Source organism: Leuresthes tenuis, unplaced genomic scaffold (assembly GCF_036924035.1).
Source record: "Leuresthes tenuis unplaced genomic scaffold, fLeuTen1.0.hap1 SCAF_11, whole genome shotgun sequence".
Taxonomy (NCBI): Eukaryota; Metazoa; Chordata; class Actinopteri; order Atheriniformes; family Atherinopsidae; genus Leuresthes; species Leuresthes tenuis.
This window is the reverse complement of record NW_027325365.1, coordinates 24203963-24220495: the sequence shown is the minus strand read 5'-3', so window position 1 is coordinate 24220495 and position 16533 is coordinate 24203963. Positions and strand designations below refer to the sequence as shown.

Sequence of the window (16533 nt, the reverse complement as noted above, 5' to 3'; positions counted from 1 at the left end):
TGCGTTTTAATGCCACGTGTGTACATATATATTCAGAGCTCTCCACTTGGATCAGATAACCCAGGAAGAAAGAGAATGCCAGGTCTGAACAACCTTGTTATTTGTTAACAAATATCTGCCACTGTTAGGTTTACATAACTTGGTTCATTTAGTCCTTACGATGCAAGCGAGATGTGTGTACTAGCCTAAAGGAAAGAAAAACGTGATGAAGAAAGGAGGAATATGCCTGCATTTGTCATATTGTTACCAAATCTGAATAAAACAGCTTTCCACTTAGTTTTGAATTTTTTTAAAAGGAAAAGACAATTATGATGATGATTATAATGGCTTGCCAAGTGTAACTGAAAAAAAATTGTATTCTCTGCATTAAAATTTCACAATGAAGCTTCCAATTAGCCTTTCTTTTAAACGTTAAATGTGCAGTTTGTCTCAAAGTGACACTTGTTCAGTGTGTGTGCTCACCTTCCTGTTTCACTCTGCAAACACGTGTTCTATAAATCATAATATTTCTCAGTAATTTCTTCTTTGTCACAGTGTTTTTGATAACCAATGTTTGCCTCTAAAGGAATGCCTTGAGAATTATTTTAAATAATCGTGTGTTTTTCTGTATTTGCAAAAAGTCTGTATAGCATTAAGTAATATCGTGTTAACTCTGTTAAACATGTGAACAGCCGGGTGAAATGTTTTGTTGACTGAATACGGTATTTGTTTTTGTTCTTTTTAAAAACTTCTCATTCAATGACATAACTTTTCAGAGGAGAAAAAAAAAATCTGTTTTAGTGTCTCGAATATGAATCGGGGTTATCGTAAAATCCCGGTACTGATGATAACTGTGATGATATATCGACATTGTGTTAAAAAACACGTGATGATATTGAGATTTGATCTTAGCAGTCAAAACATTACTGAGTACAGATTGGCATGTTTTACCTCCAGTTTAAAGTGTAATTCGATTGCCTTTTAGTCTAAAACCAATCGATACCAGTGAGCTCCATTATGATGGCTAGCTTAATAATGACAACAGTCTTTTCAAGATGAATTCATTTGGATTTGTTAGGTTCGTGGGTTGGGCTGGGTTAATGTTACAATCTCACAAAGGGAGTTCAGAAAAAACTTCTGGAATGCTCCGTTCTTCGAGTTTTATTGTTCTAATTCGAAGAAAATGTAGTAACTCAGAGATTATGTGGGCATTAATATGAAGTGGTTGTTAGTAATACATCTGTATTCATCCACATTTATTATTTCCTAACTTAGTTAATCAATGTTTCACAGAGGGTTTCCATCCCACACAGGAGTTTCAGATTTAATCTGTTCGTTCGATCTCCTGCTCTCTGCCCTTTATTTTATTTCATCCTTCATGTGTCACTTGATTTTGCTGCCCTCTAATTCTATTTCCCTCTTAATCCTCCAACATTTCATCCCTTTAAGTCCCTCTGTGCTGTCTCATATTTCACTGTCAGTGCCTCTGTCTTTCTGTTAAACACGGAATTATCAGTTCCTTTTTCCCCTCTTTGCTTCACAACAGCATCTCTTTCTCGCTTCATTCAACCTCCAACTTATCTTTTCTTTTATTGTCATATTTTTGTAAATATGTGGCATGCGGTCGTGTCTTTAAACTGGAGTCGATCGTGTGTCCGTTCACGCATGCAGCAGATGAGCACTGCTGCATATTGAGAAAGTAGGAGGGTCTGAGCAGTAAAAGATGTTTTCTTGGATTCTTGATACTGACAAAAGAACATGAAATGTTTAAGAAACTAAAATGGGACAGCGATAGCTTTGCTGTCTGTAAGTGAAATCTTTCTATTTCAATAGTTAAGTAATGAATACAAGCTAAAAAGGCAGAGGCTCACCTTAAATTTAACGCTATTTACATCCAAATTGGAAAAAGGGTTTCACCCATCAGGATCAGCTTCAGAAATGCAGGATGCTTGGTTCTGAATGTAATAGAATACTCACTCATGTGATGAGTGAACCGTTGCATAAAATAAAACTGGATCAGGTTTGAGAATTAAATCTATAAGTGATGACCTTATGGAGACAGTGGTCGCTGTCCTCGGTTCTGAAAGTGGAGGGCTTTAGTCCCCATTAGGTTCCTACTTTGGGCGGTGGTGGGGGTCAGAAACCAAAGGTCATGACTAAAGAACAAAATAGTCAAGAAAAAAAATCTATCTTCTAAACAAATGTGATGTAATACCTTGTTTGATTTTATATATCTTATTTTCGTTTATCTACATTGTCTAATCAAATACAAGAGGAAATAAGGGCAGATTAGGTTATATATAGGTTGCAGTGGCAAGATTTATTATGGAAAAGTCGCTGAATAAGAATCACTACCTCGGGGTTAGGGGCTGGCGGTAGTCTGCGACATCATCTGTATTTATTTCCGTTGAAAGATTGGACGGAGGTACACTGCAGCACGGCAACTGTGGGCATTCTTATATTTTGATTAATTTCCCTGTGTCAAATTGCTCTTCCCGTTTATCACCCGCGGAGAGCAGCAACCGGCTGGGATGACAGGAAGCAGCCTTAGACTGCAGTAGAGGAAGAAAGCGCAGACGTCACATGGAGAGATGCAACCAGCAGTAGCTGCCTCACCACTAATCACACAACATTAACATAAACTGGCTACTACAAGCTAACCTGGATAGCCACTTACCTTTGATTTTTCATACGTTCGGAATTTCAATTCTGAAAGGAACAAACGCAGAATTAGTTGACAGTGCAAAGCGGAAAACAAAGTTGCTCTCGCACAGTTATCTCGGCTTCTGCTTGCACCCAGCTGGCAGAGTAATTTGGCTAGGTAACGAAGCCTCCGATAGCAAACTGCTTTGGCTAGCGTCCGGCTAGCCAGCTAGCTAGCTAGCTACTAACATCGCTAACGGTAGTTAGCTAGCTAGCGAGCTGTAGTAACTTGCGTCATGGAGGAGCTAGTCGTGGAAGTAAGAGGCACGAGTGGGGCCTTTTACAAGGTAAGTTGAGCTTTGTCTCCTCAGCTACCACACTGATAACTAACACGGAACTATTTCATCGAGCAAGCTCGGAGACGCCTGCTCGTATGTTCGGGCCTCTGTGGTTGTGGTCAGCCTCCACCGAGACGTGGATGTAACAAACCTGTAAACAAAACTAACGCTACGACGCTGCTGTAACCTCTGTGCTGCTGGCTCAGTTAAGCAGTAATTGTCGATAATGTCGCTGCGAAACTGCTCCGGTGATTGTAGCAGAATTGCTGTTATTGACGCGTTTGTAATGTTTTTTTGTTTTTTTTTTGCTAAGTGATGCTCAGAGGTGGGTTTAGATTCCCACAGTTCTGTCATTTTTGCGTTTTACAAAGTAACTCCATTAAAAAAATAAATAATAGTTTGCTATGTTTTGAGCCGTGCTACTAGTACTATTACGACTGTTACTAGTTCTATTAAGACTGGAATTGTGCGGGATATGTTGGCCACACGAGCCGGGTGAACGGTAACGTTACACACCACAGCCCATCATAGTAAAAGTGATGATCACACGACCTGTGTTTGTCGGTGGTAGCATGTGAGCTTCAATTATTTGTGGTCATGAACATAAAGAGCACACAGTGAAATATTACAGCGGGATGTTGCTCGTTTCAAAGGAAAACCCGAATTATCAGCTGTTTTTGAGGGGTGTGTTTACCATCAGATATGTGTGTGCTGTCCTAATTCTAAACTTAGTCAGGCTGGTCCATATATTTAGTTGCAGCTTGTTGAGAGTCAGATGCCGAATGACTGGATGGTGTCTTGATCACCACTTAAACAACACGGATCACAGAAATATTTAGAAATGTGTCCTTGTTTTAATGAACATATGTGATGTAATGACTGCTTTCATCTGGTGACGTGATGGTGGAGATTTCCCTTCAGTTCAGTAAGACTATTATTCACTGGTTATTGCTGCAGTGTAAATTATTAAAGATATGCTGTTGTTATCGATGGATAGCTGTGTGAAACGGAACAAAAAGTTAGCTGACAAACATTTAGAAAGTTGAAGTGCAGCAGAGAGAAGTGGTAGAAATCTAGCTTCTCATTTTCTTATATTGGCAATAACACATTTGGACCGGTTGATCCCTAACTCTGAACTTCTCTCTCGGACTGTTCTTCAACAGTCGTAATCTTGTTTATGGTCAAAGTTGAAGGGAGCCGGGCTGGTTGATTATGTTGCACCTCTCCTCAAAACAAACAAGTGTGTTGTTCTTCCGCTCCTCGTCTTCTTTGTCCGGTGTGTTGTTTTTCTGAATGGAGACTGATCCAGGTGTGTGCGCACGGCGGGTTCTGTGCACGCAGGCACGTGCTGTTGGCTGCAGAGGAACCTGGCGGACCCCCTGTGGACTGGTGAGGATTGACGGACTTTGCCTCTGAAAGGGCTTCGTGCACGAGTTGGACGCGGAAACGTGAATTTAACTTTTGGAACACCCTTCCGTTGGACCGGTGGGGTTTCTGAGAAGCTTTTCTTTTCTCTTCGAGTCAACCGTCACTCACACATTGTCCTCCATAGGTTTGGCTCCAGATATCTCTCCCGTCTCTTTCTTTTCGTCTTACCGTGTCCTTTTTGCAGTACGCGACACACGGTGATACAGACTCTGTACAACCGTACAGAGCCAATCTCAATTGTTCCCAAAGCTCAAACTCTCATGAAGTTGAAGCTTGTTTTGCTTGTTGAGTCAAACATGAGTGGTAAAAGTGTCTTCTTTTTTTTTTTTGTTCATTTGCTTGATGCATTTAGTCAAATCTTAATTTCCCATCTTTAATTCCTGTAGGCCTTTGTGAAGGATGTTCATGAGGGATCAGTCACTGTGGCATTTGAAAACAAGTGAGTAATTAAGTACTTAAATAACAATAAGACATTCTGTAATATGATTACTATGGCCAGTGATAAGACAAACACTTTGTGTGTGTGTGTGTGTGTTTTTGTCCCACTCAGCTGGCAGCCGGAGCGTCAGATCCAGTTCCAGGACGTGCGTTTTCCTCCTCCAACAGGTTTCTGCAAAGAGATCAACGAAAGCGATGAGGTCGAGGTGGGAATCGTTGAATTGTTGGTTAATATTTTTTTAAATGCCGTCAAACTGATTAATTTATCAAGTTGGAAACAAGGTAGAAAGAAAACCGACATAAAAAGTTCCTGTGTTAATGAAAGTGATTTTTGTTGATTAAACTAAACTAAATTAAACGTGGACCTCACACATTGAGCAAACTTACATTTTTAGTTAAAGTTAAGTGAGAGAACTGATTTAGATTAGATTTCATTCAAATTGTATTTACTCACATCATCATCTGCTTTCCACACATGTATATTCAGTATTCAGCACGTCAGTATTGCCCCGCTTTGCCCCAAGACTCCTTCATGTTCGGCGTCTTTGTGCTGAATGTCTGAAGTGATATGTTGTATGAAACGATATGTTGCTTAACTGACCGCGTGCGTATGTGTCTGTCAGGTATATTCTAGGGCGAATGACAAGGAGCCGTGTGGATGGTGGCTGGCAAAGGTCCGCATGGTCAAAGGAGAGGTAAGGCTCGGGAACCCTGTCGATGTGCGACCAAACCTGAGCTACCAGTCAAGTGAAGGACATTACCAGGCAGTGTTTCAATAAGTGGCTTATAAAGCATCCAACATCAGCTTTAATCTCCTTAATATGCTGTCCCGACACTTGCTCCGTTCTCCATTTGGAAACAGTCGTGTGATATCAAGTTTCCTTCCTTATTGCCAAGTTTAACCAAGCCTCACACTACCCATTAAAATGTAAAACACCCATAAAAATCCTTCTTATCTGTCTGAAGATCTTCAGCCTAAGTTAACCACGTAATTGGTGAAGTTCGCTTCAAGGTCCAGGTTCACATATGAACTAAATGTATGAAAAAAGGAGTTTGAATTTAGATGAACCGGTCAGACATATGCCACCTTTCTGAGAAGTTCCTTTGTTCCTTTTTAACTTATCCACCTCACCTGCCTTTAAATCTCCTACTCTGTGTGTTTCCCTGTTTGGTCGCCACAAGACTTTTAGAAAATCTCTTCCACCATATGTTTAGAATGAAGCCTCTGCTGTTGTGGGTTTGACTTTTGGATCAGCTGAGCATCATCTTTGTGTGTTTCCAGTTTTATGTAATAGAGTATGCCGCATGCGACGCCACACTAAACGAGATAGTGACGCTGGAGCGGTTACGGGTGGTCAACCCTAATAAACCAGCCACCAAAAGCACCTTCATCAAGATCAGACTGGATGTGCCTGAAGATCTACGACAGATGTAAGTTTTCCACACACACACGTGCAAAACACATGGTTTTAATACTCACTGATACTATTTGGGGTTTTTCAGGGCTATAAATGAACAGATTTTGGGCTCAGTTTCAGACTTTCCACAATAAAACTGCAGTCATTTGAAACAGAATATTAAACTGTATCATTATTTATTGAACTGAGCCAAAATGCAGAATCTGTGTGTAAGAAAACTAATTCCACATTTACTGCTTCCATAAGAATTAAGAGGCGGCGTGGCAGACAGGTGCTGCTAATCAGGTGTACTCTTTAAAAGCAGAAGTTTAGGCAGTTTGCTGGTCTTGAACATTCAGAAGCAACTGTTGCTGCCCATTAGTCTGGGAAGGGTCGTAAGGTCTTTTCCAAACTTTCTGGAGTCCATCATTCTACAGAGAGAAAGATTGTTTGACTGTGTAATGCTCAGAGAAACTGCAAAAAACCCAAGAGCTACATCTCAGACTCTACAGGCCTCAGTTAGCATGTTAAAGGTTAAAGTTCATGACAGCACAATTAGAAAAAGACTGAACAAGGATGGTTTGTCTGGAAGGGTTGCAGGAGAAAGCCTCTTCTCTCTAAAAAGAACATGACAGCACAGCTTAGGTTTGTAAAGTTACATCTGAACAAAGCACAATACTTCTGGAACAATGTCCTTTGGACACATGAGACCAAAGTGGAGATGTTTGGTCATTATGCACAGCAGCACGTTTGGAGGAAACCAAACACAGCATATCAGCACAAACACCTCATACCAGCTGTCAGGCACGGTGGTGGAGGGCTGATGATCTGGGCTGGTTCTGCAGCCACAGGACCTGGACACATTGAGTCCACCATGAACTCCTCTGGATACCAAAGTGTTCTAGAATCAAACATGAGGCCATCTGTCTGACAGCTAAAGCTTAGCTGAAACTGGCTCATCAACAGGACAGTCAGTGGGTCTACGTGATGAGATTAATTCGATTATAGCTATAGTTGGATTGTGCTCTTTATGGGCAATTATCCAAGTATACATGGCAGTGAATAAATTTGAATCATTGGCACAAAGCATGTCATACCCCGGTACAATAGGTGGCGCTTTACCCATTTCAACTAGTGGTAATAGAGCCACTTCCGGTTGACCTCTTCACCACCACCAACAACAACAAACTCAGGCGTTCAGGAAAGATGGCGAACAAAGCTACGTCCTTCTACATTGTTTGTGATGAGAGTGGTTATGGCACAAATGCAATGCACAACAGCACATTCTCCATCACGTTGTTTGTTTCTTTCCGATGACAGCGACAACAACAGTAATATCGTCTCCTTTGACTTCCGGGTAGTAGTCAAACTAAGGTGTATACATGAACTTAATAACTCAGTCTTATTGAAATTTAGCCATTAATCCGATTCTTTACAGTGCCATGTAACCCCACTGAATGATCCCAAACACAGCAGCAGCTCAAGATGCTGTGATGGTCCGTTAAAGTGCAGAGCTCATTCTGACTGAAATGCTGTGGTGGGACCTTAAGAAAGCTGTGTGGAAATGTAAAGAATCACTTCAAGTTATTGCTATCAAAGGATGTTCTACAGGTTCTTAAACCATGGGTGTATTCTGGTTTAGTTGGATCATTTTCAGACCTTGTAGGGACCAGATGATTTTAAAACCTTTGAATTAAAACCGGTTTGAACAACAGTCAGTTATGTCTAGTTTGTGTACACAAGTCCATTAGTTCATCAGTATAACACTGATTATTAAGAGTGGAACAGCATGAACTCTGACCTGTTGCAACAAATATTCTGGTGAGCTCATGCGTATACTCTGTGTTATCAGGTGTTCCAAGGAGTCGGCACACAAAGACTTTAAAAAGGCCGTCGGAGCGTTCAACGTCACCTACGACTCGGAGAAAAAGCAGCTGGTCATTTTGGTTCGTGAATATTCCCTTTTTAAACTCAGGATTCCTTTCATTGCGTTGTGTTTACGTAATCCTATTCTGCGCCGTGGCTCGACCTTTTATGGGGGAAGTCCCGTTTGGGTGAAATTGGTTTATTTGCGGTTACAGTCTGTGAATGAGGTCACGACAAAGCGGGCCAATATGATGAGCGACATGCACTTCAGGAGTCTCCGAACCAAACTGTCACTCATGCTGCGGAACGAAGAGGCCAGCAGGCAGCTGGAGGTACACACACACACACACACAGATTAAATAAGGCCCACAGGAAAACGTTTGTGTATATTTTGACAGCTCTGCAGTGAAGGTTTTGAATAAGAATTTGTCGTCATAAATCACATATTTTCCTGTTTGCTCTCAGTTGGCATTCATTTAGGTTTTTTTCCCCTCTCCTGTGGATCTAGAGTTCCAGACAGCTGGCGTCACGGTTCCACGAACAGTTTGTTGTTCGGGATGATCTGATGGGCCTGGCCATCGGGACTCACGGGGCCAACATTCAGCAAGCACGTAAAGTCCCCGGAGTCACTAACATAGACCTGGACGAAGAGACGTGCACCTTCCACATATACGGAGAGGTAGGGCGGCTTGAACCACTCAGAAAAGTATAAGGAAGGAGGGATAATTCAGTCATAGCGGTTTCACATAAACTGTCTTGTTGTTCATCGAAGGACCAAGATGCTGTTCGTATAGCTCGGAGTTTCTTGGAGTTTTCTGAAGACATCATCAAAGTTCCCCGGAACTTAGTAGGTGAGGAAAGGATGGCAGTGACATTATTCATGTGGCAGCTTGCATTTGATTGAGCATTAGCCAGATGAGAAAGTGTCAGCAGACCGTGACTCACGGTGCGTTTCACCCTGTAGGGAAGGTGATCGGCAAGAACGGCAAACTGATCCAGGAAGTGGTAGATAAGTCTGGCGTGGTGAGGGTTCGTATTGAGCCCGAGAATGACAAAAAGCCCCCAGCGGCTGCCGCCGCGGCTACAGACGAGGTCAGTGGGCGGGGAAGAAACGGCCCGTCACTGTGAATATATTGATGCTTGTGCCGGTATACAAATTCAAACTTTTCTGTCCTGCACCTCTGTTACAGGGACTGGTGCCATTTGTGTTTGTGGGAACCAAGGAAAGCATCTCCAACGCAACAGTGCTACTGGACTATCACCTCAATTACCTGAAGGTTTGTGTTCCAACAGCGTCCTGCACCAGCCAAAGGCCACATTATGTATGAAACAGCTGAATGGGAAATATATACAGAGGAAGCTTACGAAAGAAAGGATTACATATTCAATAAAAAGGTGTAAATGTACAAGTAATTTTATCTCAATGCTTTTAACCGACTCATTATGACAGCCAGACGTTAATCTTTTTTATAAAGGTCTCTGATCATGTAGAGCATCAGATTAATAGAAAGGAGGAGAGCCTCATTTGACTTGCTCTGACAAACCTGCATAACCCTGCTGAGATGCTCCAGCTGTGGCATGTGAACAGCATGCGATCACCATCGCAACTGTGTGGTCACTTTCCACTCATCAGTTCCTCCTCAGTACTTTCTAAACATGTACGGTCAGTCAGCCAAACAAAGCCGCTGTTGACCAGCATCACCGCCACCCGGGATAATTAAAGTCATTACAAGTGGGCAGATAAGAAAGAAAGAAAGTCCTTTAACAGAAATGACGACAGGATGAATGTGCACGTGGCCCTTCTTGTTTAAACATGTTTGCGTCCACAGGAGGTGGATCAGTTGCGTCTGGAGCGTCTTCAGATTGACGAGCAGCTGAGACAGATAGGAGGAGGAGGCGGTGGAGGGGGGGCAGGACCCCGAAACCTTAAAGATAAAGCCTATGTGTTCGACAACGGCATGGGGCTGGGCATGGGAAGAGGAGCGGGAGGAGGGAAGCCCTACGCAGGAGGTGGAGGAAGAGGAGGACGAGGGCGGAGAGGAGGAGGAGCAGCGTTCGCCTCGGGTACGCCAAACTCACGGCCTCGTGATCTGTTGGTATAAAACCCAGCAGTGCATCGAAGCCTAATTCCATGTGGTCTTTTCAAAAAAGCGGAAATGGGAATTTGAGTTTTTTTTTTTTCTTTTAACTCCACCCTCCAGGCACCAACTCAGAGGCGTCCAACGCTTCAGAGACAGAGTCAGACCACAGAGAGGAGCTCGGCGATTGGTCGCTGGCACCCACCGAGGAGTTGATGACGGGAGGCGGGACCCTGCCGAGGCGGACGGATGGGAGGAAGAGAGCAGGCGCCGGTGGCGGCGGTCCAAGGGGACGAGGGGGGAGAGGAAGAGGAGGGGGAGGATACAAAGGTGAGCGGTTAATGTCATTATCATTATCAGCAGGTATTTCTGGAACATTATTGGATGAATACATGGCCTGAGTGGAAAAACTTTTCACTTTAATGACTTCCACAATTGTTATTCTATAAATTTTTGCTCCGTTGTTTGACTAGAAATGGTTCATTTTGACGTTATTGAAGGGAAATTACTTTTACTCAAGTTGTAAAAAGGACGAGAGAGAAGAAAATGAGTGTGTAGCAACTTGAAACAAATGACAAGCTTTTCATCAATTTATAGCCCGAAGAATGGGAGCGAATCAAATAATGAGATCCCAGCAGACTATTCAAGAAGATCCACATTTAAATCAAAACAATTCCCCGTGACTTTAATCCAATAATGGTGCAGGTAAGGTTTGCTTTGAAGCTTCTGTCTGCCAACAAGCTGCTCACCTAAAAAGCCCTCCTTTGCTCTGGTTCAGGTGAAGACATGCAGTGGAGTGAGTCGAGACCTCGCCATGTCAGAGACCCCAAGGCAAGAGGCCAGGAAGACACCCTACAGGTAGCACATGCAAACGTCAGCTCCTCAAATCATCCTCACTCATGAGCAAAACACTCCTCAACAGTTACAGAGTTTCTCGTCGTTAATTGGAACTACAGAAGACCCTCAAGATGAAATCTGTCTGGTATCTATAAAGACAGTCAGTCCTGAGTGGCTCGTAAACGTTCGCTGGCACCCATTAAACTTTCTTTTCCTTAAAATTCACTCCTGTCTGAAGCCTTGTTTATACAAGACACGGTATACAACAGTTTAAATCGTTTTCAAGGTTTGAATGGATGGGAACAGTGTTGAAATCGATCAATGGACAGCAGTGACAGAGAGTTCTTTCAGTCAGTGTCTTATGGCAGGGGTGTAGTTTGCTCTCAGGTTTACTGCCTGTCTTTGATCCTTCTGTTATTTAACAAAGCTGCAGACGGTCTATGCTTCTCTAACTGAATACCAAGACCAAAAGCAGCACCATGTGGCTCTGAATCCGCCTTTCCTGCTGGTCGGTGTTAGTTTTTACATCATCAGACCGGTGGAGGTGCGGCATATTACATCATTATGGATGCATTAACTACACAGCAGTAGTTGGAAGGCAGTTAGAACATGTAAGTCTTATTCGTTTGGATTCTTCTTAACTCCAGAAAACCTACTGAGCAAGTTTTCATGAGGAAACATGACATTTTTTCAGCCTCTTTCAGTCATTTCAGTCACCTAGTTTAGAAACACTCTCAGCTCACTGAACAGCACTGTATGAAGCTTTCTGAATATGAGCCTCATCGCTGTTTCAGTGAAGAAAAAATAAAAATACCAGAGAAAGGCGTCATCATTACATACTCCTGTGGGGATTCAGACTGTTTGCTTTCTCCCCGCAGATCCGGGTGGACGGAAACAACGAGCGTAGCGTGCAGCACTCATCAGGTGGGCGAGGAGGAGGAGGAGGAGGAGGAGGAGGAGGAGGGGGGCCAGCCTCATCCCAGAGTGGCATCGGTGCGGGCGGTGAGGGCCAGTCCCGCCATCACCATCAGAGACCCCTGAGAGAACGAGGGATGAAGAAGGACAAACAGGACGCTCCCGCGCTGGTGAACGGAGTGTCATAGATGCACTACTGGAGGACCATCTCACTTAGATACACACACACACACACACACAGTCAGAAACACACACACACACACACGCTCACACGCAAGCAACTTATCATAAACCATCGTAGAATCTCAGTCTCTGGCTTTTTTTTTTTTCTCTTTGTTACTGTCAAACACAAGAACACACATATTTCCATCAGCATGGAAGCGTTTACCGTAGTGAAGTGTTACACCCGAGGTGATCTGGGACCTGCCGCTCGGGTTTATTCTTGACTGGTGGGCTTTCTCCTGTCCTGGAGTTAAAGAAGCTGTACTTTTTTCTTCTTTTTTTTTCTTTCTTTGGACTAAATGAGAACAAGAGGGGGGATTTGACAAAGGTTCTTCTCTCACAGAAGCATTAACACCACTCCGTTTCATTAAAATCACAAATCCATTTTTCCTTTCTGCTACTGCACTCAGACTTGCTCACGTGAGGGGAAAAAAAGAAGCGAGATGAACGAATGAAGGAAGGAAATCATCAGTTTGCAGGAATCGATGAATTTCAGCCTGGCGAAGGGCAGAATGAAATGAGTTCCTCCTCTTTCTCTGTAATGCACACGTATGACATGTTTTCACTGACAGTGGGGGTTTTGGGACGATGACCCGAGATCACAGTTTTTGGGAGGCAGCTTCAGGGTCTTCATTGTTTTCTTTTTTCGGTGGTCTAAAACTGCAGAACCCGACAACCAGCACTAGATTTAGAACCTGAGCAGAGAAACTTCAATACCAAAAGATAAAATGTCTCAATGAGTGACGGTAATGGTTTACTTTTGACTTCTACATGAGAGGGGGGGGGGGGGGGGGGTGTTTGCAGAGGGCACTTTATGGATTTTTTTTGTATTATTTGAAAGTTTACAGCACCCATGTTTCAAAATGAAATGCAAACAAACGTGCAATTCTCCTAAAGCAGGCCAAGACAAGCGAATACTGTTGAAATCAGCTGGATGTTCTTTCTTGTTGCTCAAATATTGTAAAATCCCCTCGCTCTCTGCCTGTCAGAGCAGTTCAGAAACCTACTGGACATACAGGTGGAGACACATAAATCTGAGGCACTCCAATGCAGAGTAACTGTTTAAAATGAAGTTGAAACCCCCAACGATTGGTGTCGGGGTGCAAAATGTCATCAATCGCTGCCCTTTGTGACATGAATTGTCCACCTGTCATGTGAGCCGCTCGCCGGTAACAACGGACTGAATCGCAGGTGAAACCACTGACTCATGGCTCGAGCCTGTAATATTCAGAACTCGAGCTGTGTCGGCATCCTCCAAGAGCTTGGCTGCAGCGCGCCTGCAGAGGTCTTTAACCACAGTGAACTCCTCACAGGGCGCAGCTGAAGAGCTGTCAGCTGGAGGCTGTAAAAGCTAGATTCCCCCTGTGTGGACCCCAGTTAAATTAGAGCCGTAACTTTTGCTCGCAGGACAAGCAACCTCCTGTCGCCTGACCTCTTCCTTAATTTATAAAAAAAAAAAACAATTTAACTGTGTTTTCCAATTAGAAAACTATCCAGTATAACTGTAGAGAAAATAACAGATTGTTGTTATATCTTGAAACAATAAAAATTTGGTCTAAATTTTATTCTCTCTGCTGTTCCAGCTTGTTTTTCCTCAACCTGTCCTGGACTTTTCCATATTTTGTGTATTAACCTTAATTTCACCTTGCCGTCTTTAGGCCACAGTCATTTAGTGCCTGTGATATGAAGTAATTGAGCTGCTTGTTTTTCTTCTTGGTCATCGTGAGGCTTCTTTTTGTTTGTGCCTTGGATTTATGTCCCCCCCATGTCTGAATTTGGTTCATTCCAAAGGAAAAAAAGAAAAAAAGCAAGCGTTTCCTTAGAACAGATTTCAACATTTCATGCTGTACTTATTTATCCCAGCTAACACCCTGTTATTTAAGTTTGGGATCTACGCGGGCAATTGTGTGACCACCTTTGCATTTATTTTTATTCTTCTGGGGAGGTTACCTCGACAGATTCTCTCAACTCAACATTAAACTCTTATCTTGGGGTGTTTCGACCCCTTTTATACACTGACTTTGTAAATGTCCTGCATGGAAAGATCAGTGGTGTTATTGTTAAAAATATAGAGTCCAGTTTAAGAAGCGGGAACATCGTGTACAGATGTTGCAGATAGCTCTAAAACCAGTACCAGTGCTGTAATGGAGATTGGTTAGCAAACTGAAAAGGAGTTGATCAAACAAACAAATGATTCTTAAGGTTTCTCTGTGCATTTGTAGGAACACTGCAGCACGTCAAAGAACTCCTCACTGGTGCTAGCTAGCATTCTGAGTGAGCAAGTTAGCCGTTCTGTTGCAGTGTTTTGCGGGCTGGGTTTTCCTCTGGTGAATAGGTTGACATTTTTTGAAAATGTGTTAATTTTACCGCTGCTGAAAATTAAATAAGAATGTGGGGCTGGGCTAAGGATGTGAAGCTTAAAGTAGCTGGTGATTAGCATCGCTAAAGGCTTCTAATGGTTAACAACAACACCCAGCATTGCTGCGTACCTCTATGTTTTTTCTACAGATTTTGTAGAATTTCATCTGGTTGTGTCCTAATGGTGGTTTAATGGCACACAACAGGGAAATTAACACATGAGAACCAATTACACATGTACAGACGCATCTGTTCACTTTTTTTTAAGAGCACTCAGTTTAAATTTTAGCTGTAGTCAAATGGAAAGCAAATATTTCCAAAAATAAAAAAACGTCAAAGTAATGTATTCTTTTGAGAACTATCCTCTATCAGTATCACAAAAAAAATTGGCCATCTGTCAAAATGCTACTTAGCAGAGCTGACATGTCGGCTAACATTGGAATAGAGGCTCCAAATGCTGTAATGCTGCAAATGCGTAGAGAAACCCACAACACATTATATGTGACGTGCCTTTAAATGTGGATAACATCATAACCGACATATGTAAACGAGGGAAGTAGAGTGATTGAAAACTGACCGGGGGGGGAAAAAAGGACTTTCCCTGAAGTAATAATATTAATTCACCTTGAGCGCCACTGACAATGCTGAGCATCTCTGAGCTTCCTCTAAAGTCAAAGGGTAAGTGTTAATACTTGGAGACCGGCGATCTTTCGCCCATCAGGAAAGGGGCTTCTTTAACCACCTGATCCTTGGTGAACACTAAAGGGTGCATCTGGTGACGGACGTAAGCCTGTAGCTCAGCCTGTAGCTCACGGCCTGGTTCAGCTGACCTTGTGTGGCCACTTCAGTGCCACACATATGCCCCTTTTTTAAAGTTTTAACTCGAGATGCAAAGTAATGTGTGATCTTATTTCCTATCTCACTTTAATAGCTGATAACTGAAAGGAGCTGAAGACTGGGGAGATTGAGCCAGTTCTTTTCTTTACAGTACTTTTCTAGCCTTGCAATGCATGTTCATGGTTGTTTTGGATTTTGAAGACATTAAGTAGATTTTGATACATGTTGAAAGAATTTTTTTTGTAGCAGTCTTTTTTTCCCTCATTTCTGTTTTTTTTTTTTTTTTTACTTGAGTTTGAGCTAGAGTAACCAGTGGTGAGTAACAGCTGAAAAGAGACAACAGTCAACTTAGAGTCTGTGACACACTTTTTAGAAAATGTCACAGGAAAACACCACATAACATAAGTAAATAATCATTAAACTGGCTTTTTTTTTTCCTTCTTAAATTGTTCATTTTTTCTTTTCAACTAGTATTTTGGGTGTTCATTTCTGTGTCACTAATCTGTTTTTGGACCTTTACTTTCACTTGCTGTTCACGCTGCAGCCACGTTGAATTTTACCCAGTAAGCGTTCAGTGCAGTGCATCAACAAATTGGTCGAGTGAAAGTAACCTCTGTATTGTAAATAGAGCATCTACAGTATGGAGTTGCTTTGTATTGTTGGGGGGGGCAAAAAAAAGGGAGGATGGCATACTGTATATAATGATGTCATTTGTCTGAGAAAAGATTTGTACTATTGTTTCAAACGTGCACTTATCCTGATATTTTCTTCCTTTTTTTTCTTTTGTTGTTAAATATCAATTTAATGCTAGAGCTCTTGATAATAAACTTAATGATGTGAAGAAAAGTAGTATCCTCCATAGCAGAACCCAGTCACACACAACAGTCTAACTATGAGATGTCCACAGCGCTCCACAACTTTAAAAAAAAAAAAAAACTCATTCTTACCTGACGTGTGAATTCTACTTCGAACTGAAACCTCATTCGGGGGAAATTTGTGTTTTGATTTGGACAAGAACTGTCTTTGCAACATGCAGTTGTTTCAGTGGCATGAAAGACAGGGTGAGTGTGCATTTGACAGATTTTCTTTTATTGGAAACTTGTGTTAATACTAGTTCATAATATTCATTTAATATATGCATCAAAGCTTAAAGTGACTCTCCGTCTAAAACATATATAGTCATTATACTTGGGTTTG

The 16533-nt window shown here is 42.2% G+C and overlaps 1 protein-coding gene across 1 annotated transcript; it reads left to right on the top strand.

Annotated features, from left to right (window-relative positions):
- The first annotated feature begins 2437 nt into the window (after positions 1 to 2437).
- On the top strand, positions 2438 to 16242 carry fmr1 (fragile X messenger ribonucleoprotein 1). The gene is given in 16 exon segments (XM_072396215.1): positions 2438 to 2969; positions 4775 to 4827; positions 4939 to 5032; positions 5450 to 5521; positions 6109 to 6257; positions 8076 to 8169; positions 8305 to 8421; positions 8598 to 8768; positions 8862 to 8940; positions 9054 to 9147; positions 9149 to 9274; positions 9276 to 9366; positions 9919 to 10153; positions 10291 to 10497; positions 10946 to 11025; positions 11883 to 16242. Coding segments are annotated over 16 exon segments (1938 nt in total). The 5' UTR covers positions 2438 to 2918; the 3' UTR covers positions 12108 to 16242.
- The last annotated feature ends 291 nt before the right edge of the window (positions 16243 to 16533 follow it).